Source organism: Channa argus, chromosome 13 (genome assembly GCF_033026475.1).
Source record: "Channa argus isolate prfri chromosome 13, Channa argus male v1.0, whole genome shotgun sequence".
NCBI classification, from domain to species: domain Eukaryota; kingdom Metazoa; phylum Chordata; class Actinopteri; order Anabantiformes; family Channidae; genus Channa; species Channa argus.
Genome location: NC_090209.1, coordinates 8,109,452 through 8,137,388, shown reverse-complemented (window position 1 = coordinate 8,137,388; position 27,937 = coordinate 8,109,452). Strand labels below are relative to the sequence as shown.

General features: G+C 39.5%; 3 protein-coding genes across 5 annotated transcripts in view; 1 reads left to right on the top strand and 2 right to left on the bottom strand.

Moving 5' to 3' along the window:
* LOC137139298 (acid-sensing ion channel 1-like) overlaps positions 1 to 7,168 on the bottom strand; it is a 43,313-nt gene extending 36,145 nt beyond the window's left edge. The window contains exons 1-2 of one of the 3 annotated variants that reach the window (XM_067526348.1): positions 5,842 to 7,168; positions 495 to 690 (exon numbers count right to left, since the gene is read on the bottom strand). In XM_067526348.1, the coding sequence (XP_067382449.1) occupies positions 495 to 690; positions 5,842 to 6,203 (558 nt within the window). In that variant the 5' untranslated portion in view covers positions 6,204 to 7,168. The remainder of the gene's footprint in view (positions 1 to 494; positions 691 to 5,841) is intronic. The other 2 variants (XM_067526350.1, XM_067526349.1) reach the window with 2 other exon arrangements.
* Positions 7,169 to 9,661: 2,493 nt separating this feature from the next.
* On the top strand, positions 9,662 to 12,747 carry spryd4 (SPRY domain containing 4). Its single transcript, XM_067527945.1, has 2 exons — positions 9,662 to 9,959; positions 11,072 to 12,747. Exons 1-2 carry the CDS (start codon positions 9,827 to 9,829, stop codon positions 11,611 to 11,613), a joined length of 675 nt encoding a protein of 224 aa, XP_067384046.1. The 5' UTR covers positions 9,662 to 9,826; the 3' UTR covers positions 11,614 to 12,747.
* A 32-nt stretch (positions 12,748 to 12,779) lies between these two features.
* On the bottom strand, positions 12,780 to 24,105 carry LOC137139971 (glutaminase kidney isoform, mitochondrial-like). The gene is made up of 18 exons (XM_067527944.1): positions 23,812 to 24,105; positions 22,588 to 22,675; positions 21,266 to 21,387; positions 19,606 to 19,735; positions 19,448 to 19,527; positions 19,159 to 19,322; positions 18,840 to 18,898; positions 17,534 to 17,566; positions 17,368 to 17,426; positions 17,223 to 17,289; positions 17,046 to 17,096; positions 15,784 to 15,960; positions 15,506 to 15,637; positions 15,323 to 15,415; positions 15,129 to 15,190; positions 14,399 to 14,475; positions 14,151 to 14,214; positions 12,780 to 14,037 (listed from the first exon to the last, which is right to left on the bottom strand). The coding sequence occupies exons 1-18, from the start codon at positions 24,018 to 24,020 to the stop codon at positions 13,881 to 13,883; spliced, it is 1,824 nt and encodes a 607-aa protein (XP_067384045.1). The 5' UTR covers positions 24,021 to 24,105; the 3' UTR covers positions 12,780 to 13,880.
* Between the last annotated feature and the right edge of the window lie 3,832 nt (positions 24,106 to 27,937).

Genomic DNA, 27,937 nt, shown 5'->3' with positions numbered 1-27,937 from the left:
AGGTTTCATACTATATCTAAAAATGTGCAATATAGCACTGTAGTATTATATAACCTTACACAAAATGTAAGGAGGAGGAAATTTTTCCTTAATAGTTTTTGAATAAATAACAATAGAAACAAGCTATGAGACAACAATCAGTTCATTAGTGGTTTGGGTCTTGTATGATGGAAGTGGCTGACAATAAGAAAAAGAAATACTCCTTCCTGAAACAGAAGGAACTTTTTGGATCGGTATCTGACTTAGCATAAAAAACAATGGGAGCCAGCAGAAACATTGCTGATATTTCCATTTTATTTCAACATTCTGATTTTGAGAAGTTGTGTGCCTGTTGCAAATCTTCCTGCAACAACACACCAATAAGCCTAGACACATATTATTGTAGGACACCATATAAAATATTACAGGAAGCCATCTGGCAAGCTCCTTCAGTTTTCATAAATTTCAACAAAGGCTTTTTAATCACTGGTCACTCTTGTTTGGTGACAACTTACCACTTTGAAGTCTTCCGCTCTGCACTCAGTCCCATGGAAGTGGCAGGCGAGGAGCATGTCACTGATGTCGTGACCTGTGCGTTCGTAAAATTCACGCATGTTGAAGGGTCGTGGCTTGAAATTATGGAAGTCAGCTTTGACCTTCAGGCTCTCCAGAACAGTCTCCTCCACAAAGTGAATGTCTCTGATTTCATATCTGGACAGACAACAAAAAAGAAAAAGACAGGTCAAAGAAATGCCTCTTACATTTCGAAATGCTAATTTTATCACCTGTAGATGGATGTGAGTTGGTGAATTTCCTTGATAAGAACATCTACACAGTGAATAATTATGATGCTTATAAAAGATTGAGGAGGGTTTATGAGTTCAAATGAACTTTTATACCGTTCAACCAGAGCAAAATATAATACAGCTTAGAATTAATCAAAACTGAGTGTAAAAATGTATAAGATGTGGCATGTGTAAGATGTGTGTATTTTCTGTGGCATTTTTTGGCTCTGAACTGATAGCACCACCAGACGCAAACACTTTAATGTATAGTATATCATAAAGTTCAGACGATATCTGTACAGGCCCATAAAGCCAGTCGTCCATTTACTGCTGACACTTTGGCTTTAGGCTACACCAGACTTCAACCCGAGTCTCATCCATCTGGAGTTAAACTTGGAAAAAAAAAAAACGTGTTATTGGTGATTGAATTGTTTGGGCCGTGAGGACATTTTGTTAAACTATCACCCAAATTCGAATCCTTTCACTGACTGATGTGACTCCTTAACAAGTTCATCTGACTAAGACATTCAGAGGCAAAACCATGGTACCATGTTTGAGAGAATTCACTCAAAGTGTCTCTGCTCATGATTTTCAAGGAATTTTTTATCTCTTCCAACAAAAGAATGAAACATTTCCATAAATTAATGGCAAACATTGTTTTAAACTGAGCCTCACATTACAATGTAAACAAGAACTTGTAGAATTGACGTCCTTTTTTATGTTAATGTTTTTGTATGTGTCACTTTTGTATGTGGGTAAAAGGATGGCAATGTCAGTCTGTCCCTGCTTTGCTGCAGACAGAAATATCTCAACATGACGGGTAACTGTGAAATTATGCATAGACATTTATGGTGTCCCAAGGATGAATCCCTGAGACAGTGGTAATGCCCTGTTTTAGTTTTTTCCTTTTAATGGCATCACCAGCGGGTCAAATATTTCATTTATCCAGTGAAATGTCTCAACATGTGCTGAATGGACCTTTATGATTCCCAGATGAATGTTTCCTAATGACTTTCTCGATGCCCCAGCTTTTTCCCCATTTCAACCATGAAACTGTAGTTCTACAAGTCTTAACAACTATGGTATAAATAACTGAATGTTGTTAAGACTTAGAAGTGGGTGGAGGTAACAGATTTAAGGGTGGCTAAAGTTGGGGTCAGGTTAGCATCATAAGACACAACTAGGGATCATAAGACCCTAACAACTCCACTGTACTTCCTAACCCTGCCCATCACTGCGTCAAAGTCCATCTTTTGCCAAAATTAACAACTTCCAGCTAATATCTACTACTTCCTGCCAAGGTTGGTTGTCAGCCTTCTTTCTCTGCATCGAGATGCTCCTGTATATTTCTGTCATGCTCCCCTGTACAAATCCTAACACATCTGAGGTAATAAGTCATCTCCTTTTAAGCTGTTATGAAGACCCTCTCAGTGAAACAACATCATTTGTTTGGAGTCGTATTTCTGACCACATGGTGAACAAAAGATCAGTATTCAGTCTCTTTTAGATCTGTTTTTGGTCTCCAGAAACTGCAAATAAAAACATCTGGTCTTTAGCTGCTAAATGCTCCAAGGCTGCTGTTTGAGCAGACTGTGTACAGCAGGTGCTTAGTTGAGGGTAAAGTGAGCCTTAGCTGAAAATAAGACTTTGAGAGCGACAGGAGTGAAACAAAGCAGTACATTTAGGAGCTGGACTGCTGAACAATGAAACTCTCTAAAGCTCCATAAGTCAGGAGAAGCTACAAATTTATGTGATAATAGAGGTCGCCCAGGAGGTAGAAAAGTCATTCACCAATTGCGGGGTTGGTGGTTTGATTTCGTGCTCCTCCTGTCCTGCCCAGACACTGACACCCTAGTTAGCTGCCTAGTTAATGTGTGATAGTGTAAAGTTCTGGGTACTGATAACATAAAAAAGGACTCTGTATGTAAGAGCAGACCATCTCCCATATAATATAAATTATAGCTGCATCAAGCTAATTAAAAATAATTCAGGATGTTTCTGTAGATCATACGTAAGAGTCCCTCTTTTTTTTTTTTTTTTTTGGTCATTTTCCGCTTATCCCATGAGTTCAGGATCCCCACAGTGGATCATTGTTCCCATGCTGATTTGGTACAGTTTTTACGCCGGATGCCCTTCCTGATGGAACCCTCCCCAATTTCTACTGGGCTTGGACCAGCACTGCACAGCTGGGGAGGGGAATGGGCTGTTAGAGGTTCAGTGTCTTGCCCAGAGACACTTTGACATATACCAAAGACCGGGGATCGAACCACTGACCCTGTCAGCATCGCTCTGAGCAGTCTAAATTATGTATCATTGGCAAGTATTTTTGAACAAGTATATGCATTTGATATTTGGTGTTTATATTTTATAAATTGTCTATATGCACGAATGCGTAGTAATGTTTTCCTGCTCTTAATTTGGAGTGAAAACTTATTGGGAATTAATTTCTCTGTGTGTTTTATAATATCCTCATTACTGATGATATATTCTCATTGACATCCTGTGAAAGCATCAACAGAGTTTTGATAGCTTGGCATTTCTGTTTTGTCTGTAACCATACCTTTTTTTTTCACAGCACTGAGAATATAGAACTGCCAGTAACTGAGTGGGGAGTCAGCCAGCCAACCCACAATTGGTGGCACTGGGAAATATCCTTTCGTTTAATGGAGCTCACAAAAATCTGACCACACTGCCACATATTAAAAGAGAGCAGAATAGCTGTAAATGCGGTCGCCCTCTACCCTCACTGTGATCTCCCACTGTGCTATTATTAAAAATGTCACCATTTTAATGGACTCACCAAAGAACAGATTGCTTTGAGTTTTTTTTTTTTCCTGAACACTGCCTCAAAAGTAAAGTGAAAATGAAAAGCCTTTCAAATTTTTCTCATATGAATGTAGGCACTGTTATGTTTATTGATCCTTCTATGACGTATTGTTAAAACACCCCATGTGTTTTATGCATCACGTGAATAAGAATGAGATTCAGTGGCTTTATCTTATTGGCATCAAAGTTACATTTTACTATTAAATGCCTCAGAAAACTTCAAACAAGGTACAGTAGTCACTTCATATTCTATTTCCATCCGATCAAAATGCCATTTAACACTAGACAAAATCTTCCAAAGATCACATGAAAAATAACTAGTGTAATTTATCTTTAAAAAAATAAGTTCATTAATTTTTTTACTTGTGACATTAAGATTAAGATTAGGCAAAGCCACATCATGGCAAAGGCAGAGAGTGTTTTTTTTTGTTTTTTTTTTATTGAAATAGAACCTAATTGAGGCGAGGCATTCGCTCCCCACTGTTTGTGATATGGACAAACTTGCCAAGAAGGCACTTATGAGATAAAATCCCATAGGCACAAGCCGCTGAAATTGGTGAAGGCGGACACTTCAGCATGTGTGCTGCTTAAATATCATGCCACAAGACATTTCCCAGACCAGTGAGTCCAAACATGGCAAATGGGCGGAGAGCAGCCTTAAATGGATTTCATGCCACAAGCATTTTCATTTCAGGCCTGTGGTATAACAGCTAAGTGTGCTGTTGCATCGCCAACTACCTTGCCAAGGGAGACAGGATAATGAGCACTAAACCTACTTCAGAGTGTAAGAGTTGAGTTGAGTACATGGAGATGGAAATTTAGAACCATTTATGGTTGGCTGTCCAATGTTGAAATGTATTCCTTGTGAAATGCTGCCTGAATATGTAAGATTAAGATGTTTTCATGTGAAAAAGAAATGATGGAAAGTGTTGATCATCAGTCACACCACTGTCACAGGCAGAAAATGCTAATTTTAGTGTTCAGCCTGGAATCTTCATTAAAGATTTAGGATAGAAGTTGGCTGTATACCGACATAAAAGTTAAACCACCAAAGTCCTCTGGCACTGTATGCTGTTCTCGATCTCTTAACTGACAGAGTGTTAGACGTTCACATCATTTGAGCTTGAAGCTTTTACTTTTTAATGTGTTTTGATCACTCAGCTGACACACAGTGGTCCAAACTCTCCTCTCCTGAATTACTGCCCAGCTCTAAATGTGGAGAATGATGCCGTCTTGTCGATAGTTTCATTACTGTTGCCTCAAGTGACATTTGGAACAGTAATGCAAGACCAGAGGGACGGCAACATGTTTTTCAAATAGTTTCCAAGTCTCAGATTGTTTTCTCTCTCTGTTTTGTGTGTTTCTAGGCTGCCTTGTGATGCATTTTCTTATCAACAAAAATTGTTTTTTTTTTATTCAAAAGTTTTGATTTTTAGTATGGCAATCCAGAAAAGCCAAATCTTTGACAGCACAGAAACAAACAAGTTTAAATGTGAAGTAGTGGAATTTTACTGCTCTTCTGAAGTTTCAGAGATATGAAAGCTTAAATTTATAATGGACAAAATACCCACAACAATAAAGTACGAGCTGCTGCCAGCTCCAGTATCTAGAGCCTTCAGCTGCATGGACAAGGCAGTTATAGTTTTCTGATTATAATACTTGGATTAATTCAAGCCTGACAAGCCTGCTCTCCAAGCACCCAGGGACTCAACAAGGTAGAAACTATTAAAGCTTGATGGATGACTGAGACATAATTATCATGTCCTTCACTTAAATACAAGTAACAAGGTCACAGTGGAACAAAACCAATAAAAGTCACGCACAAAACTCCTTTAAAGGCGTTATTAGCTAAATGTATTTAAATGATATAGCTAAAAAAAGGCAGATGTGAGTGTTATCATTTTGAGGCCCCTGGGTGTTGTAGGTGGGGGCAAATTAAACTATTTTATTAATTAGTTCAATCTCCAACGACATAAATATTTTATAAAATTGTTTCAGGCTTAGAATGTGAAAGCTTAATCTGTAAAGTAACTACCTAGTGGCATTAAGGGCAACATTTCCCTCTGAATTAAAGTGATAGGGACATAAAATAGAAATACAGTCCCTCAATCGCAGTACTGGTGAGAAAGGAAACGTTGGGTTGGATGTTTAAAGGCTTTATAACATGCAAGTGATAAAGAATATAAGGGCAACATGCCAAAGGTCTGAACCTCACATTCTGGGCTTCATTTTACACCTTTCCTTGTGTTACCTCTGGTTGAGCAGGGCCAGCAGCTCCCCTGCGTGGTACAGGTCGTTGCGCGTCACGCGGCTGAACCTGAACGCGTTCAGGTTGCAAAAAGTGACCGCGGGAAACGTCAAGATCGGGGTCGTGACCTCGTCCAGTTTGGTGACGTGCGGATACTCGAGGTAGAAGTGGATCCGGTCCACGCACACGTACAGCAAGAAGGTCAGAGAGCCCAAGAAGAACACGACCCACAGGCAGCGCTTGATGCAGAACCGCTCGTACGTGAAGATGTGGGAGATTCCATGGAGGGTAGAGCTGTGCGCAAAAACTTCTATGGGTGGAGGTTGGTTTGAGTCAATTTCTTCAGCTTCTACTTTGAGATCCATTGTCACTGTGCAACAAGCTCGATTTGATTACCAGAGTCAGAAAACAGCTGGATAAAACTCGCTGTTGAGCTACACCGAGGCACCGATATTCATTCACCTGTGGCGTAAACTGTCATTATCCATCCGAACAGGTGCAAACGTGCAGATAACCACTCTTGGATTTGGTAAGGTATTGTTGCCATCTCTCATGCACGCTCAGAGAAAACCGTTTTTAAAAACTCAGACAAGCACGAATTGTGAGAAGTAGTAACGCATTTCACAAAGCAGGCTGAACCAAAAGCGTGCAGAACCCAGATGTCACTCAGAAGGTCCATCGCCACCGCGCTACAGTGATGTTTTGCAGGTTTCTCACTGGGTTGCAGCAAAGCAAAGAAAAACCAAGGTTTGACAAAGTGTTTCATCAGCCTGCGAATACGCTGGTCGATTATAAGTCCAGTGAAGCACGCATCATTCCTGCACGCCAACAAGATGAAATCCGGAGACTCGGGAGAGAAAGAAATCCTTTTGACACTTCATCTAATTTATTAGGAGTTCATCCGCCTGCATGTCGCTTTCAATCCGCAAATGTTATGTCAGATCAGGAGATTTTTTTGTGTACCCAGGAATCTGAAAACAGGTTTAGGAATCAGATGGTTCTGGTCGGTGGTGAGTCGTGAGCTTTCTTCCGCTTGTGCCTGTTTGTGTCCGTCTAGCAGCAGCAGCAGCAGCAGCAGCAGCGGAAGGAAGAGGAGAGGAGAGGAGAGGAGAGGTGACTGACACTCTGCTGTTCAACTGAGAGTTTCTGTACTTTCACAGCTTCACAACACGAGACCGCAGCCCGAGTAGGATCAGAGACAGAGAGAGAGAGAGAGACTGAAGGGACTTCTCGTGTAGCACGTGGTAGGATTTACTACTATTTTCGTGTTGTGACCTAAAATGTCCTTTTTGATTGTAGCCACAGAAAAGACAGGGTCAGGGAAGATTCGCCAAGATCTGTCACGGGACACAATTTCATTACTTCAGTATTGTACAACCCTGTATGCAAAAACAGGTTCAATTTAAATAAAAATACAATGCGATGATTTTTTTTTTACTGTAAATACTATAGTACAAAGACAACATATCAAATTTTTAAACTGAGAACATGCATTCTTTTTTGATAAACAAAATGTTTATATTAAAGTTGATCCCAGTAACATGTTTCAAAAAAAGTTGGGGAATTGCACAAGAAACTGGAGAAGTTGTGTAAAAAACAGTTAAAAATAAAGGTTATAAGCAACTGGTCAGTGTCATGAGGTGCAGTGGTCTGATTCAAACGTTTTTTTTGATATTATGGATGTTGCATCCTTAGTGCTAAAGGAAAGACACAATTTGACTTGTTAACAGCAAAACCAGCATCTGTGATCTATGGAATTATGCACACAGTGTGGTGAACTTGCACATCTGTAAAGGCTCCTTTAATATTGAACAATATATACAGAAGCACCATGCTGCCACCCAGATGACATCTTTCTCATCTCTCCTCACTCATATCAGCAAAAAATAAATCACATAAATCAAACCAAACCTAATTCTGCACATATCACAACAGCACGGATTCCAAGTAAAAGGCTCTAGGTTATAAAGTGGTTTGCCTGCTGTCCAGACCTGTCACCTATTGAAAAGCATTATGGGATGGATAACTCAAACTGTTGAGTGGCTAGAATCCTTTATTAAGTGAGAATCAGAAAAAAATACTTTGAAACATACAGTAATTGGTCTTCTCAGTTCTCCGTCGTGACTGTGATGTAACACCGTGGTAAACATACATCAAAGCGTGTTGGCATCATCAAATTCAAAATGAGCAAATCCTTTTAAAAAAACAATACAATTTTCCAGTTTCAACATTTTAATATGTTTAATATGTAAAGTGAACTTCAAGACTTCACTTCATAACCCACATAAACCTCATTTCATTTTTTTCTGTGGTTCCCATATAATGAATCTACATCTCATTTCATGGGCAGCACAGTGGCAGAGTGGTTAGCACTGCTGCCTCACAGCTAGAATGTCCCCTGTTTGAATCCACCAACTGGCTGCAGCATTTCTGAGTGAAGTTTGTACGCTCTCCCTGTTCCCTGTGGGTTTCCTTCATGTCCTCAAGTTTCCCTCCACAGTCATGGACTGATGACCTGTGTGTATCCCGCCCCTCAACTACTCCATGAAAACTGGGATCGTCTCTAGCCCTGACACTGAATAGGGTAAGTGGTTCCAGATGATGAATAGATGGATTCTATGTCATATATTTGTAGTGGAAAATGTTCACATTTGAGAAGCTGAAGGCTGAAGAATTGACTTTTTCACTTCTGGCTTCAAAGAACAGATGTTTTTGTTATCCGTTCTTACATTCAGAATTAACTTCTAGAATATGACAAGGAGAAAAAGAGGTGAATGAAAAGTATCACCACACAAATTTTGTATATAACTACACGTTATATATAGCTACAAACAATGATAAAGGTATTTGAACAGATACTGTCTAAAACAAAATCACTGTAAGGTAGTAAAAAAGGAACATGATACTGTAGTTGATATCAGACCATAAATAAACAATGACATTTAGTTCTCTGCTGGAAGTTGTTATGAAAAATGGATCTGGCTGTGGAACAAGGCTTAGTCAAGCTCTGTTAATATGACAAACTATGTATTACTTGTCATGAAATATATATTATCAACTTTAATCCATCACAATAAAGAACAGAACTGATATAGAAAAGTTGTATTACATTCACCGCTGTGTCCAGAGGCCCTTCCAATCTCAAATATCTCACAAATAGCTATTTAAATGAAGATTTTACCTGTATAGATTAGTATATAGCCAAGTTATGTACTCAATATACACTACTATATATTTAGAACTTAAGTACATGATCTGAATATGTCAACAACTGCTGCTGTAAAGTAAAAAACTGTTGTGCTGAAAGTGCAGATCCAAAAGTGTGTTGTTTTATTATGAGTTGAATTTTTCAGTATTCATCAACTGTTATAACTGGGATTTCCATTACTTTTTTATACAAATGTGTTTCATTAAAATAAACATCCTCAGAAATAATGCGTGTTTGTTTTGTCTTCATTTCTAGACCGTGTGTTGGAATTTGACTACTCTTAGGTCAAGGAAGACCTAAAATTTAGATCTTTGGGGGGTTTTAGACTGTTGGTAGGCTCAGTAGGCTCACTGTAGATACTGTAATGGCAAACTTTCAATATATTTTGTTAAAAAACACTAATGAAAATGAACACATTAGTTGAACTTTTTTTATTAGGCTTTTTGTTTTCCAGCCTTGGATTGAGCACAGGAGGCCGGGTTGCATTGGACTTGATGTTCTTGGAGGCGACAGGTTTTGCTTTGGAGGGTGTCATGAGCATGTTAATGAGGTCGCGGACAGGCGGTTTCAGACAGTTTTGACAGGCTGGCTGCTGTCCGTGGTGCTGATGTGTCCTGGAGGTGGGGTGGGGAGGGGGAGGGCGCTGTCTCAGTGTGCCTCTCGGGTCCTGCAGGGGGCGGCAGAGCGCAGCGCTGCTCCATTTGGACGAAGGGAAGATGAAGAAGCTAAAACACGTGAGTAGCAGCAGCAGCAGCAGAAGAAGAAAAAAGGCGAGACAACATGGCGTTGCCCGTAACAGCAGCTCGTGTCTGTCGCTTGGCAGGTCGGACTGTCACCTCCCCGTCAGGCAGACACAGGCGAGCTGTCAGCCTGCCAACCAGGAGGTGCTACATATCAGCTTCGACGGGGAACAGTGAGTGACCGATCCGTACTTAAACAACTTAAACAAAACGGTGTTGGTGTCTGTGTCTGCAGCTCAGAGGTCAGCGTGGAGTCTGACGATGATTAATGTGGGCTGTTGTTCTGGGCTTTTCCCGGTGTAAGCAGTGTTTGCTGCACATCATTTACTGTAACTGGGCTGTGGCCACATTAAATAACTGCATACACCTGTTTACCCACTGCAAAACAAACAATCAAACAAACCAGTGATGCCAACTCGGGGATTTTCTCGCACATTTGGCAACTTAACAACCCATTTAAAAATATTTTTCGTAAGCCGTTACGTGACAACTCATCTGTCTTTGCAGCCAGACATGAGCTCATTTGGCTTGAGGACAGTCGCTAGTATTTGGCATTAAATTCTCATGTGGCTCCTGGACTGAGTCACTGAGTGGGGGTGGGGAGCAACACCAAACGACCCCTATTGTCTTCCTGGGTAAACTAACGTTTCTTCTCTTTTAAATTTGAAGACTTTCTGAGTTTGATTATATTTCCCAAAATACACACTTTGCTATTATGAGTTCATTAACATCATCTGTACAGTGTATCTTGCTCTTACCTTCATCTACTTATGTTAAATGTATTTTAGTCTGGGTCGGTGTTGTCTTATCCCAGTTTAAGGTTTAAGGACAGTGGGTGTTGTATGTTTTACAAATTTTTATGTGCAAACAGCCTAAAAAATTACAATAGCTAAAGCATGTTAGTTATTGCCTAAACTATTTAAACTTGCCCAGTTGACATTTTCTCAACTGCAAAACTCCTCCAGGTGAGGTTATCTGGAGGACTGTTTTAGCTAGAAAACAATTTTAATACTGGGAATGCAGAGGGAAGTTTAATGCAATTCGTGGATTGGTGTCCCCAAAATAAAAACATGGGAGGGAATTTAAAAAAAAAAAATCAATAAAGCTCTTTAAATAATTTTTTTAATGTTGAAAGCACAACCAAGCCAACCTTGATTTAATTACTAAGTTCAATTCTGATGATGCCTTGATGTATGTATTTTAATTTATTGATCGCCATGAAGTATAACTATATATATAATTTTTATTTATTTTATGTTTTTTTATTTTTTTAAATGCTCTACAGACCTGCACTTCAAGCTGGATGAGCGAACAGCTCACAGCAGTCTGGACCTCTTCAAGAAAGACACTGGCGTCATCTACCGCATGCTGGGTCTGGACCCAAGTCACGTCCTGGACAACCCAGAGCGTTTCAGAGACTGGGCTGTTGTGTTTGGCGACGAGAAGATAAGCAGCGGACGACATTACTGGGAGGTGACAGTCAAAAAGTCTCAAGAATTTCGTGTGGGTGTAGCCGAAGCTTTAATGTCCCGAGATGACTGCGTGGGCACTAACAGCTCCTCCTGGGTATTTGGCTACGCTCAGCGTAAGTGGTTTGCCATGACCAGCAATAAGCTTGTACCTGTGACACTGGTGGGCAAGCCGGATCGCGTAGGTGTCCTTCTTGACTATGAAGCGGGCTTCTTGGGGCTGGTGGATGTTGAGAAGCCTAGGATTATTCATACCATCAGGGCTGAGTTCAAGGGTCCCTTATGCCCTGCGTTTGGACTGTGGGATGGTGAGCTGCTAACACACTCTGGGCTGGAGGAGCCTGAAGGCCTGAAGTGAAACGGGATAAACTGATGATGTTGATGATGATGATTGTGGTGGCCATGATAGGCAGCGAACAGGGCTCAATACAAGTATCACAGCAGTATCTTTATAAAGTTTTCCCCATAAATGATGCTATTGTGGCCTAAGATTGTGGTTTTCTGTTTATAAACAACTCAGGATGCGTACACAACAATGGTTAAGAAAATGTTTTCACAATATCATATTAACTTATACAGACATCTTCGCCTAAAACAAAGCATCTGCTGGATACTTAACGGTCCGTTTCACATTTATAAAAATCCTGCTTCCTCTTCACATTATACCAGACACTGGATATTTGCAGCTGTAATTTTAGGGATTGACTGCAGTTTAAACAAGCATAGGTTCTCCAACAAACTGTTAATAGAGATTCAATCAGTGTTTATTATCAGATGAGACTTTGCACAAATGCTTGATGTTTTTATTTTCTGAATTTAGAAGCATAATGTGACTAATTGCCAGTAATCAGTCTGCTCTTTTGTCACTAATTCCCCAACAGAACTGCATTTCAAACACAGTAGCAGAAACGACCTTGAAACTAGCACTTGTTCCTGCAGGTTCAGTGTGAAACCAGTCCACATCACAGCAGACAACTGGAGCTGAGGGGTAGTTGTCCATTTTGTCTTTTTCTATACCCATTCTTGCACATGCACCTCACCAATTACAGCATATCATTTGACACTATCTATACAGGCCACAATAGCAGTGTTTATTGAAAATATATCAGGCAGAAATGAACAGGAATTATCCTGTAATAGCTACATAAAATACAGCAATATCTTGCTTGGAAGTCATTTACTGCCTGACTACAGATGGTTATTTTCTGTGGTTCAGTTGGTTCATAATCACATTTCTTAACAAATCATATTTGGCCTGAGGCTAGATGACATACACAATCATATCGACTCATTTGTTTTTGTGTGCACCTCATGTATTACCTCTGAGACTAAGCCATGTAAAAAGGATGTGTGGTTGTTTTTGAGAGGAAATTTATGCCAAGTTACTTTATACTTTGTGTTCTGGCATTAAACACAGCTACCAAGCTTAAATGAAAACAAGATTTTGTTGTCATACTGTATATTGATTAATAAAAAAATAACTTTACTATAACTGCTTTTACATTTCTTTATTTACAGCAGGATGATACATATTTACAGTGACAGACTTTCAAAAATTCATGCGGAGAAATTATTTCACTGCTGTTTTAAATATAACACTGGATATAAAAGCATTTACTTGAGGTAATTGAAATGTAGAATATTAAACATACAACCTAAAAGTATTCGAGCTACTATATACAACAACATGAAGCATGAAACTACCATGAACCTAAATGTGCATTGGTCCCAGTGCCTAGGACTTGCAGATATTTCTATGACACATAAGCACAGTGCAGTAATAAAAAGAATTCCCACTAATGAAGCAGGGAGTAATTCCTCCAAACGGAAAACGCTAAGCACAGCAACACATTGTGTCAAGTGATGTTAAAATGGCAATACTGCTATGAAACAGTCAAAGGCACAGATGCTACTGATTCACCTCTGGTTGAGGTAGAATAATTAAAAAATGCTTTAGGGATATTTATGCAGTTATTATTCGGGGTGCATAAAACCCCTAATTAAATGATGAAGACAAACATTTCCATATTAAAAAAAAAATAAGCAAAAATATGTCAGCTATTTACATCTTAGTGGCATTTTCTGCCAGAAACCAAGCACAGAAAAGTGTGTTCATGTTGCAACAAACTAAGCCATGGTGTAAGTAATATTTTCTTTACACGGGTAACACATTGCCCATTTGGATTTAGCGCTATTTTGATACATTGTGAAAGCAAACATAAAGCTACAATATGCAACCTAAGATGGTGCTAGAATGAGAGAAATTAATTCAGCTGCACCCTCCTGCTCTGCTACACTTTGCTATGCTCTGCCCAGTGCTTCAGGTAGATCTCCTTATAACATTTAAATAAATGAGTAAGCTCTAAAACTAAACATTCAAGTTCAGATATGTTTCGAGCATATTTCTAGTAAAACATATTTTTTAAAAGTGCTGTATGTATAAATGCACTGATGACGATTTAATCCTACAGTCAATTAAATGGGCCTCATATTATCGTTACAACACTAACATATACATATTTAAGATGAACACATTTATATGTTTTTATATTCACATCTTTTTAGTCCTCTCAGTTGCAGGTTAAATAAATTCATGCCACTGCAAAACCTCCTAACCCCTGTGGTTTAAACAATGCTTTTCAATGTATCCAGTGCAGTATTTTGCTCCTCTACTTCACAGGTTGAGTTGCTATCAGTGTACAGACACTGATACTCTTGCAGGACTGTGACAACAACATCATGGCCAAACTCCATGGCGTCATCCAGGGGTGTGTTCCCCCATCTGAGAGAAACACATTGTAATGTGGAGATAGATTCAATATAATGGTTAGTAGTGTGGACATAGATGCTTCTAGAGGAATATACTATTAACTGATTTCTATTTAAAATTCCCACCTGTCTTTCAAGAATGGATTCACTTTACATATTTCAGTCAAAAAGATTACAGCTTCCTCATGACCTGAAGTGGAAAAAGTGAACAAACCCACATTAAAGCAAGAACGGACAAGTCTTTCCTGTCCAGCTGATCGTACGTCCAATCCAGCCGAAAACATTGTAATGTAAATGTCATATTTCGTTTGTTCTCATTTAAATATCAAAGCTGAGGTTACTGAAGAATGAATAAACATATAATGAGATGTCACCTTCAGCGGCAGCGATGTGGAGAGCTGTGCGTGAGTCGTAGTCTGTCTGCTCCATGTTCACAGCTGAAAGGGCAAACCTGCAGGGATAACAAAGGAGCAGAGCAGAGGAGAGGGAGCATGCATGGAAAGGTTAATTCAAGTGGTGGCAAACTGTCAGAAAATGAGCAGATCTGAGTATACTATACCTACAATTACAGCATAAAATGGAAGTAAACGTGAAAGCCGATTTGTTTTAAAAAAGAGTGAAAAAGCTCTTAAAGGAGTACTTCCAAAATTATGAGATATATACGTTTTCTTTCTTGCAAAGTTAGTTGAGAGCAGTGCACTTTCCTGCATAAAGACTGGAAGCAGGGGGTAACTGCTGACCTTTCCAGTTCTAACAGCACCTTAAATGAAATCTACATTTATTAACACATTATATCTGTTTTTTTAAGTAAAATGTAAAGACATGAAATTTTTTATCTGGGCTGGGTGATAGGCCACTTCCTATACACATCTCCCAGTAAAAAAGCTCATTTTCATTCTTGAAATGTGTATTTTGTATTAATCAAAAATTGGCTTGTGTATAGCTTTCTCCATCAGTTCAGTCTTAATGCTAAGCTAACCTTTTCACTTTAGCCTCATATTAAGAGTTCAGCCATATAAGAGTTGTGCCAATCTGCTCATTTAAACTTTATCAATAAAGCAAAAAACCTTAGGTTCCAAAGTGTTTTTGTTGTTGTTGTTGTACCTTCTTAACATGGAGATATCCCCACTGTAAGCTGCAAACATCAGGTTTATCACTGACTTGTTCTGTTGAATCACAAGAAAGATATTACTGAATGGTGGACTTTCTACATAAAATGCTTCTGCATTGTCACCCAAAAATGCGGCTGTGTTTCGTAGCCTAAGTCAGAGTATTTACACTTCTGGCATTAAACTTACTGGATCATCATCGTATTTTCTTCTCGGGTCATGTTTCTTTGTGAAGTGCCTCAGGTTGTCATAATTATGGAAGTTGTAGTAAGACACCAGCTCCTTGTGAATCAAAAGTTAAATAAGATCCAATGCAAAATGACACAAATTGAATGAAGACAAACAGTTAAAAGCGTGATGTTGGCTGTGTACCTGACAGAAGTGAATGCCACGAACACTGTTTCCAAGCCGATCTAATGGTGGCGACCAACACATCATACCCATGACGTTGGGAACCACCAGCAGTACAGCTCCTGAAACGCCAGATTTAGCAGGCAAGCCAACCTAAACAAGAAGAGCCAGCAAAACATCAGATTTAAATGTACGGAACCGGAACTCAAGAGGCCTAGCTTCAACATCTCATGACTGGATAACACACACCTAATGCCAGCAATTCATTTAAACAGATCATGTAAGCTTGATTTACTCACATGGAAAGCAAACTGTCCAGAGAAGTCGTACATCCCACAAGAATGCATGAGACTCAGGGTGTTGCGAACTGCTTCAGCGCTCAGTACACGTTCACCTGTGATTGGACAAATACCACCATTGGCCAGTGTGGCAGCCATGACACTTCCTGACTCACAGGTGACTTCAATGGAGCACAACTGCAGTGGTAAAATAAACGTTAATGGAGAATGATGAGTTTTCTGCTGTCTTCCTCTTTGTGACAGCAGGGTCACTACAACTCTTATATGTCTGCTTGTCTGCATTTACGTCTGTTTTTGTTTGTTTTTGTCGCAGAAAGGGCCAAGCGATCTGGAACTTGTGCCGGAGGAATATTCAGTGATGGTTAGTAATATTAGGACATTTTTGTAAATGTACTTTACTTAAGAGAGACTTGGATAAGACGATTGACAGGACTGGTCAGCACCTCCAATCTGCTGCTGCTTGTGTCTCAGAAGCATTAAACAGAAGCATGTCTGCATACACCGATAGTTTCTTTTTTTATTGATTCATTTTTATTGATGTCAATTTGGAAAGCGATCAATAAAAACAACAAAAATGACAAGGCTTACATTTTAATTCTGAGTGCAGAAATTTACAAATTAAACACCTGTCACCTCCTAGCAGTGTGTAAAAGTAATGTCTAACAATATCAATAATTTTACATTTAGTACAACCTTGTTCTGGATCAGTAGTAAATTGATGGATAGAAAAAACACATTAAAAATTACTTGATTATATTTAAGATCCACAAATTTTAGGTCAGAGGTGTGTAGCAACAATATTGAAGATTTTTCCTGTTTTCAGTGATTTTTATAATTACATTGAATAATTATTAAAAACTAAGACTACTAACTAGGGTAAGCTAGAAAATTGTTAATTAATTTGTACATTAATTTTAAGACTCAAGCCTTCAAGCCTTATGACCTTTTTTTTGAGTAAACAGAAATCAGTGCTTGTAAAACTTCCATCTGGATGATACATTTGGTGAAAGCTCAGTAATTAACAAGATGAATCACATTTGTTCAATCTGTTCAAAAAGTGTGAAACATGTAGCTGTGGGTGGGATGTGATTCATGTTTGCATGATGAGATTGCCGGGCAACCACAGTGGGCTTCATGCTAAGCTAAATGAACTGGCTCTGATTTATCACACAACTCTCAATTGTGTGCGCATGTATGTATTCCCAAAGTTTCCAAAAGATGTGCCGACAGAACTCCACATTACCAAAGGCAAACGGTCTCACCTGAAAGTAGAAGTCAAGAGCTGCAATCATATCTGCATTGTCAGGAAAGCACTGCAAGGACAACAGCCTACAATCAGGGTGAATGCAAACTGAGGCTATTCAAGTTTTTTGAAATCCTGAGAACTGAATATCCACCTGAAATTAGTATATAAAAAAAAAATCACTGAAAAAGATTACCTTCTTCTCTTTGAGGTAATAACCAATTGCATAATTCCTATCACCGGTCTCCCTCTCTGACTGGAAACTGCAAGAACATAAAATATATGAGAAAGATGCGTTTCATGTGGCAATTGGGTTTCATTTCCTGATGCACAGTACTCACGTTGCATTGCTGAACCCCACATACTCTGACCCAGCCATGCTTTTCAAAAACTCCATTACCTAAAATAACACCATATTTACACATGCTTCAGTGGGGAGACCAAACTAATTGTTGGAGTTTTAAAAAAAGGCTTAAAATGAAATAAAAACAAATAAACATGACTTACATAGTCGAATCTCTCTGCCTTATTTGAATGAGGCTGTCAATAGAGGGGAAAAATTACTTTCTGTTGTCAGGTTTAAGTATACAGATAGTCAGTCCCTACAGATGGCAGTGTTTGAGTACTTTGACATTGACGCATAGTTTTGAGTCCAGTGTCAAGTGGCCATCGAGGTGTGACGTGTAAATGTTGTCTTTGTGCCTGTCAGCCTATGTAGCAATGTGCTGTCTTTGGCCTGGGAGCTGTTTATGGGAACTATTTCACTCATTAGTAAAAGATCATTACACATCTGTGAAGTTACCAAACAGGGACCAGAGCCTCTACCTAGCAAGGGTAATGACTTAAGGTTAAACCTCAAGGAATTGATTTAATTTTCTTCCAGATACATAATCTTTTCATTTTTAAACAAAAGATTTAAAACATATAAATCTGTAACTGTAGAAGTCATTATTTTGGTACGAGGCCAAAACTGCTTTTATCAGCATCGTATACTTAAACCTAAATATATATAAATAACTCTCAATGATAGTGTACATATTATTGCCCCCCTCTACACACAGTGACAGTGGCTGACACACCTTCTTTTCTCATTGGCTAAAAGCACACACGCCCTCCACCCCTCCACCCCAGTAGGCCCAAACGTAGAGACCCCACCTTGCTACTGAACTCGACCATCATATGATAAGAGGCCCTGAGTAGCTTTGTGGTCAGTTGTGAAACTTCAGGAAAACTCCACAAAGAAAACAAACAAGCATTTTTGAGGCCAAAGGTCTCAGATAAGTTTGACAGCTGGTCAGTCAGATGGTGATGTCCATAGTCCAGCTACAGTGAACCTCAAGTGACCAGCTAATAGATGAGTGATTAGATATGTAATAACTGTTTCCTGACGTCATACTTCAGGAGTGAGTTTGCTCAATGATTCTCAATTCAGATAGCCTAAAATGTTGTGTCTGATCATTTTTGATTATGAATAAGTTTTGGGGACATGGGTCCCTTTTTTGCATAACTTCCCATTTCCTATGAGAATTACTTGGTGGAAATGTACCTGTGTTAGGTTGTGTGGTATGATCTAATGGGAGGGTGTAGGTAAATAATTGAAGGGGAAAAACATTTACTAACGTTTGTGTTTAAAATCCTTGGTAGCCTACTACTAATACTCAGATGCAAAATGTTTTGTGACACACATTCATTAAAGACAATCAACAGCTATATGTTATATGTTTTGCACGCATCTTCTAAAATACTAACAGCTCCCTGTGTGATGTCAGTCATCTCCTTTCATCATCAGTGCCAACGAGCCTTAAGATGTTACCTTAATTAAAGAACTGATGACGATAGCTCCAGCGTTCACCATCGGGTTGTGTGGTTTATCTGCACCAGAATTAGGAGCATGTTACCATTCACTTGCTTCAAACCACAAGAGCAATAAACTGAGATTAGAGACTATATTTCATGAGGAGGACTTAAGAGTAACATCAGCTGATAAACTGAACACATATAGTATATAACTGTTTGCTTCAGAGGGTTTGTCAGGGCAAACACCACAAAGGTGAGGCGATAAAAAGAACTCTTTTTTTTCTTGCCTTGTTCTAACTTTGTTGCCAGTTATTGAAAATATTATAATTACTCACCCTCCTCATTCAGTGACAATTTGTTGAACTTGAATCCACTAGGCTCCTTGCCCACAAAGTTGTGAACGCGCTCACTGCTGAGCTCATGCACAGCGATGGCATACTCCAGGGGCTTCACACAAGACTGCAGACAGAAAGGAACCTTTGTGTCACCCACAGAGTGTCTGCATCAGCATGAGGATGAAATAAAAATAAAAAAAAAATGGAAAAACAAAAGAGTGGAGGTTTGTTAGTACACACGATGGAGGGTTTCGGAATGGAAATAAACAAAGTTAGCATGTTACTGTACCTTTGTCCATCAATCGTGCACAGTGATACACCCCAGAGATCAGGGCTGAACTTAGCGAGCTGAGGAATGTAATCAGCTACCTGCAAAAAGACGTGGAAACGTGAGCAAGTGTGTTATAAGGAATAAGCAAACAACGAATCAGTATGCGTGTCACCTACTTGTCCGGCCTCCTGCTGCTGTGCACGGACATACATCTCATTAATCTGCTGGGCAAATACTTCAAAGTCTGGGATGATAAACTTTTTTCTTAAAGCCTTAGTGAGCAGCATGATGTTGTTGCCCACACACCTGCAACAGGACACATGAATGAGAGATATAAAAGACAGGTGCTGCAATTAGTGTTGGATTTATTATTTACAGTTAAAACATCTGTCATTAAAACCAAAAAAATAAATAATTACCTATGTATGTTAAAGTTTGTCTAATTTTTCATGAAACTGCTCTGAATCTGGTTATTACAGACTTTTTTCACAACAGACATTTAGATTTACCATAGCACAGACAATATAGCTGTTTCTAAAAACAACTCTGTTTTATTTAAATGACACTGAAAACGGTTTCTGTGCGTAAAATGATTTGGTCAAAGGCTGTATTCTTGGTAAATGCAACAAAATCTGCGCTGCAAGGATATTGCCAGTGGTGGGTAACAAAATATGTTCATGTGATTAGATTAGATTAAACAACTGGACAGTAACGACTGTCAGAGGCAGCCAGAGTGTACTGACAGTACATATTGTAAATGGTATTAACTAGTTTTACTCATTATTTACATAAATGACCAAAGTGTCTTACAGTTAGCGTGTTTGCTAAAACTCATGCCAAATCAATGTGCAGAACACGTTCCGCTGTTGGGACCCCTGAAGGGACAAGCCAAAGGCCGTTGATCTAGCCTAGAAAAGTGACCTGCTTGAGGCCAGTAAACACTGAAGGGTGAGGAAACACACCTGCTTAAATCAGCAGACTGATATTAGAGGTTTCCATTTCTGTAATTGGTCAGGAGTTCTGTATACTCTCAAGGAAAGGTATGCACATTTTATCACAGCTGCTGTGAACTAAAATATCTGCCCCGCAGCCTTCTGTAATCCAAAGCGGTGCAAGCATGAGTTGTAGGACACCAGGAAAAGAGAGTGGAGAGAGTCTGCATTATTCATATGGGTCACTTTCTACAAAAAACCTTATATAGCTCTCTGTTTCTAGTATCTTATTTATAGTGAGCTTCTGAATGTCCTTCAGTAAAACTCATACGTGCAGGAAAATGAGCAAAGAAAGTTGGATATGGCCAATTTAGTTTGGGGAAGGCAACCAAACTGTGTAACCCTGTACTGTTCAGGGCCACAGGAGTCCGAGTCACTTGTCGATGAGGAAATTCACACTGTTTGGACAGTGGTTTGGTTCTACCCTCAACAGATCTGCTGAGGGTAATAATGTAACTGCCACAGTCTGGAGCAAAACCAGAATGATGCCCTTTCACTAAACAGCCCCAGAGACCCCTCTGTCGCCTGCACTCTCTCCTGCTTTGGCTAGTATGTGCAGCTGTCGGCCATAAAATGCTTGTCTCTGATAGTCTTACATAACCACAAAGAAAAAGCATGGAAGAACCTTAACATAGGCTAAGCTTGTGCATTGCCCTCCTCCTTTTTAACCATGCTTTTCTGTGGAAACATCCTTAAGTCGTAAATATCTGAATGACCGGTTTCCCAATTGTGTTTTAAAGAAAAAAAGAAAGGGTTCTGTCTAACTTTCATATGCAGACATACACTCCCTTTTGAGCGACTGGGCACGTGAATATGTCTTCATGAATAAATCAAGCTTTCCCACCTTCTGAAGAGCTTCTTGTCCATCATGACCGGCCCAGTAAAGTCACGTGCCGATTGTCGCATCTGATGGACACAGTCACGCAGCCGAGGGTCAGACGTCAACAAACCGGTTTTTCTTAAAGCCTGGAGAGAAGTTTGAGTAAATGACGATACAAGAGATTTTGAATTTACTTTATCAATGATGCTGAGTCATGGACAGCAGTTATATAATGCAAATCAGCAGGATATCAATCAAGTGTATCAAGTCTAAATGCAATTTATAATTATGGGTCTCCACCTGCTCAGAAGTGTCTGAGAAGAAAATTACAGTCTTAGACCACCTCAGTGTAATTCCCCTGATAAGTGACATGTTATCTGACTGTCACTGTCTGAACCATGTGCATCTATTTTAGGGAAACCATGTGCACAACCCTGAAATCACCAAGTGCCCACATGCCTGACTCTGTATCTAAAAAAAAGTACCTTAGTGTATGATCAGCACACACTGTTATGCAAAGCTTGAAACAATTACTAAATTGGTTGATGGACAGAGAATGAATCAACAATTTTGGTCATGGATTAAATTAACATTATGAACAATTCTGATTAATATTCACTGGTTATCACTTTGTAAATGTGAATAATAGTTGGCTTTCTTAGTCTTTGGTGATAGTAAACAGAATATGTTTGGGTTCTGCACTTTCAATGAGACAAAACATTTTTTACAGGCATGTTTGGTGAAGTTGGGATTAATGTTTCATTGAATTTATTAATCAAGAAAAAAGTAAAAAGCACATTTTTAGGGCATATTGTTAAATGTATATTAATGGATCAGCTTGTTTGCTTTGGGAACTTTTTAAATATTGTGTCAGTTTTCTGATATGGCTTTTATAATGCTACTTTTTTAACAACAAGACTGTATTTACATGCAAGTATACTGACTGACAATTACCACTATCTACATCCAGCTCCAGGAGACAAACACATGCAGGCATCCATGGCTTAACAAAAAGCCACCTGTATTGACACATGTCTTCTTCTAAATGCTCGGTCTTACATTACTGAATCTCCATAGATACCAAGGTCACTAGATATCCACTTTGTCACACTAACTATATTTAGTCCAGTTACATAAGCCTAAAGCCCCTTTTAAACTTGACCATGCACCAACTGGAGACATTCTTCGTGTTGTGACATCCTGCTGGTAATTTTCCTAAGGTCAAAGGTTAGGAAATGTTATATTGCTGCAGGAAAGAATGTTTGCGCTTATGTTCACATACTGTACAAAGCCAAAACAGTTCCTTGCATGACAGATGAGGAAGAGTGACTGTGCTGTTGACTCACAGAGATGAACTGCGAGAGGGGGATCATCTCTTTGCCTTCAGTGATGGTGTAGAAAAGTAGGTCCTCCATACTGGACATCAGCCTGCTTCTGCCAAAACAAACAGCACACATAGTATGGTGTGATGTTTAAATATGGCTCAAACATATCAGTTAAAGACGTAAGCAGTGAATAAACATCTACTGTAACCTGTCAACACAGCCAGAAATAAAAAAAACTGGCAAATGTCCAGCTACTGACCTATTTCTTCACACCGTGTTTGTGTATGGGAGCAGCTATGACCTCCACCTCGTGACTATACGTAAGGTCAGCTTTTAAAAGACTTTCTATATACAGGAAGATTTCCCAGGCCACTTAGCCGCCTGGGTCTAGCCCACCTTAAATAGACATTATATTTAGAAATATTTACAAACATGTTTTGAAATATCCTATCTTCTATTTTCAATAAAACACATTTCTTCAAGACATGAAAATAATTGAATGCAATGGGAAAAACAAAGTGAATGTTTACATCCAGTCCTTCATACAGTGTGCAAAAACTAATGGAGAGTGATCTTTTCCTTAACAGTTAGTTAGCTCACTTTATATTTCATGTAAACTTTGATATTGCTATACCTGATAACCAGAGCTAATCTTACTTTAATTTGTTTTAGTGGCTAAAACAATTTAGACAAGTTGTTATAATTTCAGGAACTTATGTGTCTTTACGGCAAATTCAGCCTGTTAAAGCTTTATATATGACATGTTTTCAAAAGAACCACTGAGGGAGTGGCACAGGTGTGTCCCAGTGATAAAACAACAGGTAGGTATTAGCTACCCTTAGTGTTTCTTATTGTAGTACATCAACAGATTGACTGTTCATGTGACAATAACTAAAAAAGTTAAAGCAGTGATGTAAAGCAGAAGCCAGCACCAATTTTATCCTCTATCCTCTAAACATAGGAATTCATCGAATTTTTAGGTTTTTCAGGTGTTTCTAATTTTCCAAAAATTTAAATAAATAGACACTAAAAGACTGATAAATGCACCCAACAATTTGAACTATATAATCAATGTACTGATTGATTATTCCTAAAAAAAAAAACATCATCATCATCATCATTATTATTATTATTATTATTATTATTATTATTATTATTATTATTATTATTATATGCAAAACAATAATAATACTTTGGTTAATTAATGTTGACTTATTCATTTAAAGTCAGACTTATTTGACCTACTTGGAGTGTCCTTGTTCCACATCAAGACCCTCCTGATGAAAGACTCTGTGGGCATAGGGTGATGCTGCAACCCAGCAGGGGAGAAGAACAGGTTGCTGTGTCCTGGACAAAATAATGTTTTCAGCTCCAAACCTGGCAGAGATCCCTGCATTTTTAAATAGCTGCAAAATTCCTAAGTTAGCTGTCCTCAGATTTTTCAGGCATTGCATTGTGATGATTAGGACTCAATGTTTAGTAATAAAAATGTTAAACAAGTAGCTGCTTTAAAGAGATTTCTATGACCAGTGTCCTTTGGTCTCCAGAGCTTTTATAGCAACTGCTATCTTACAGACAGATCAAGTATGGCCTTTTGCTTGGGGGCGGGACTTTAGGAGAGGCCGCATGTTAGTTCAGACAGTGGAGTCAAAACCAACAGCTACTCAAATCAAACAGGTCTCATCAATTTCTTATCCCCCTATCAGGTAGTGTTTCTCTCCCATTTGAATAGTTTTTTCATTGCACCCTCTTTGGGGCTGGCATTAGAGCTTGTACACACAGTTACTTTTTGGGTTCAGGTTAGGGATCTCCGAAGGTTCGAGTTAGGAGTAAGGTTAAGTTCAGGCTAAGATAAGGGGAAAAAAGACAAATGAATAATGTGACTTCAGGAAGTATTGACAGAGGAACACTTCAAGCTACTCCTGCAAAAACATAATTGAAAAGCAGAATCCGGGGGATAGGTACATTTCCAAGTCACTGAATATCTGGGACCCAGATAACAGTTGGGGTGAAATTGTCTCTACTGTTGTGAGATGGCGACACCCCATGGTGAGTTTCCCACACTCGCACACTAAAACCTCACTGTGTTCTCCTCTAGGTGGCAGACTCACTCCAGGTCCCTGTATTCAGGTCAGTCTGTGTTGTTTAGTTGAGAGGACACACATCACAGTCATGTGTTTGAGATCCTTTCTCTCCAGAGGGATTTTTGGCAGGTTTCCCGGTGCTTCAAATGCACATTTTGTTTGAAGCCTGGCTTCCTGGCTTCAGCGTCAGGTGCTGTGTGAGATGCTCAGTGCTGAGCACCACACAGCACCTTTTACTCCTCAGTGAAACAACAGCTGATTGTAATGGAGCTGCTACAAGTTACTAGGAAATACATTTTTTCGTTTGTTCTGTTTTACATTACTTTCTTATCTTTTCCAAAGCATGTCATGAAGACAATTTACATATTTCAGGACAACTCAAGGGTCCTTATGATAACCCACCCCACTCAAGTTCAGTTTAATAGCACACATGCTACACACACATTCAACCTTTGCAGACTGTGTATTATCACTTTCCAAAGTGACACTAGAATACCACGTAATATTATGTCCGTTGCTAAACAAACAAGGCCTAACTCGGTTCTGGTGACCCCCTCTGTATTTCTAGGGGTGTGCTTCCTCAAAAGGGGTTCATGCTAACCCATGGCCTTTTTGCAGTACCTCTGCCAGTTGTAGCTTCTCTGTTTTCAGGAGAAAATGTTTTCCATTCCTGAGCCAATGAATGCTACCTTTGTCCCTTCATCCTCCATCTTGTGTGAGAAAGCCCCCCTCACTGCACTCACCAAGCCTGCACAAACTTAACCTCTTCCCCCCTCCACCTCACACAGGAAAAGAAACATACGGGGCCTGTTGCTTTGATTCTAGCTCGGTAATCTGGAGGCGTAGATAAAACTCTGGCTTAGAGGCCGCATTGGACAGCCAGAGTGGTGGATGCTCAATGAATTGCACAGTGTTTAAGTCTTACACGTCTATCTATCTATGCAGCCAGCCAGCCAGGCTGAGAAGGAAGTATGTGGAGTATTTGGAAGGACTTGGTTTCCTACATTAATTTCAAAATATAATGTAACAGTCATCTGACAAACATAACGTACTTAACCTCAAACAAGCTTCCGGCTGCTGCAGACTTAGACCTGCACAATGTTCAGGGGAATTTTGGATCATTCTTCAGCACAAACCTGCTTCACCTTCACCTTCACTGCTTCTTCTCTCTAACTTGTGTGGGCTTCCTCCCACAATCCAAAGACATAAGTTAAGTTGTGACTCTTAATTGACCATAGCTGTAACTGTGGGTGTGAATGGTTGTCTCTATGTTGTCTGTACAGTATGTGTATGTGTCTTTATGTCTGCTCTAGTGATACGTTGCTGACCTGTCCAGCTGTTTGCCTATTAACTGCTGCGATCAACTCAAGATCTACAGTAACTGACTAACTTTAAGGCTCATAACTCCAACTCACCAACAGAGGTGCAGTTGAAATCTTACAAGATGGTAATGTACTAACCACTGCCTTTAGTGGATATCCTCCTCTACCTTCTGAGCTTCACACGCGCTTTAGTAATGATTTAATAGTCTAAATCAAACTGTTGTATTCATTGAGTGATCATGAGCAACCTTTATAAAGTACACCTATAGTGTAGTGCGAATGTTCGACATCAATAATGCGTGGTAATGCTAAAGGTCAGCTAAAAGCACAGCCAACTTAATCACAGGTGCAGTCCACAGAAGGCTAACACACGGCTTGAAATAATGAAAACTAAGTCAAATATAAGGCTGAATAATTCAGCCTGCAATTCCCTTAAGTTCCGACTGTGTAAATGATAAACCCTTTTGATTTAGGTAAGAACCTGTCTTTTCCTCATACATGTATCAAAAATCAAAGTTTAGATTTGATGTCCCAAAAGTAAGACAAAAAAAGCAATGTTGCCTTTTTTCTTCCACCAACCAGTTTTGTTCTCAGGCATATTCTGAGCGTTGCAGCCTCGGGGGGGTTGCTAGTGTGGCTGTTTACTCAAGTTGCATTAGAAATAAAATCCCTGTCCTGATTTTTTTTTAATGAAAATTTTGCTCCCATTCTAAAGGCAGTTCTTATTTCTCTTCTTACAGCAAGCACACGCTGTAGCCAGTAGCACGTTATCTGGCCTCTTATGATTCCCTTTTGGCTAATTACAACCTGGACACTAAGAACCAAGACACCTTGTGAAGCACTCAGTCAGCCCTCCTCTCCTCTTCCCCAGGTGGGTGCTGATACTCTCCACCAGTTTTTGTGTGTATCGAGGACCCAAGCGACCCCTCTACTGCGGTCAGTGTGTCGAAACCCAAACACCCTTTAGACCCCTGGAGCCTCTGTGCAGCCGTACACTTGTGAAAAAATCAGCCCCTACATCACCACCCGTCACTGCCATCACTTTCCCTTCCCCTTCCTCAAAGTAGCCCCACCACCACCCCCACCACCACACCCCTCCTCCCTTCATCCTGCGAGCTTCCACACCCTTCCTCACCCACCAACCCCCATCCTCACCATGCAGCTATCCCACTGGCCTGCCATCTCACAGCATTCCGCAGGCCGTGCACACAGAGGCCTATTGTGTATGCTGGGAGACGGTAGAAGGCAGATTTCAGTCACAGCATCAGAGAAAGTGGATGTGTAGAGCTGAAATAGTCTCAGTAAATTCTGCTGTGCATTGATACAGACTTTCAGCTGCAGTTGGACTGATAGTCCGTGACATTGCTGCTACATCATTTTAAAGAGAGGTGCAGCAGATGAATGGCGAATGATTGCTGTGTTCCTGTTAGCAGATTATGCTTCCTCAGCTCTTGTAGGATTCTATAAATGGTGGCAGTGATTTGATTTCTTTAGTGTTTCTCAATTAGAGTTGATTTTAGTTTTTTTACTGTTTTGCTTCCTCTGACGTGGCATAATCAGCTCATATTTGGAGTTACCAAGGTAAACTCCCTGGCCCCTTCATTAGGCACTGTGTGTATTTATTTCAAATAGGGTGAAACATTAAAACCACTTTTTCTTATACAGCACTCCAGTACAACTCCACCAAGCACTATGACCCCATTATAAACACATAGTAGAATTATCAACTCTGACAGTTTACACTTGAAAACCAAGAAAGCACACACTGTAAAAGTAGAATTCCTGGAAGTACTGCTGTATTGATAACATTGGATTGTATGGGTATAGCTAATGAATTTGCCTGTGGGTGTATAATTGGTTGTAATTGTCCTTCCTGCTTCATTTACAGAATTCTTCCTGTTTTTTTAAGCTGTTATACCAATGTTAATAGGTGCAATAGGGCCTTTATGTTCTCCCCTTCCAACA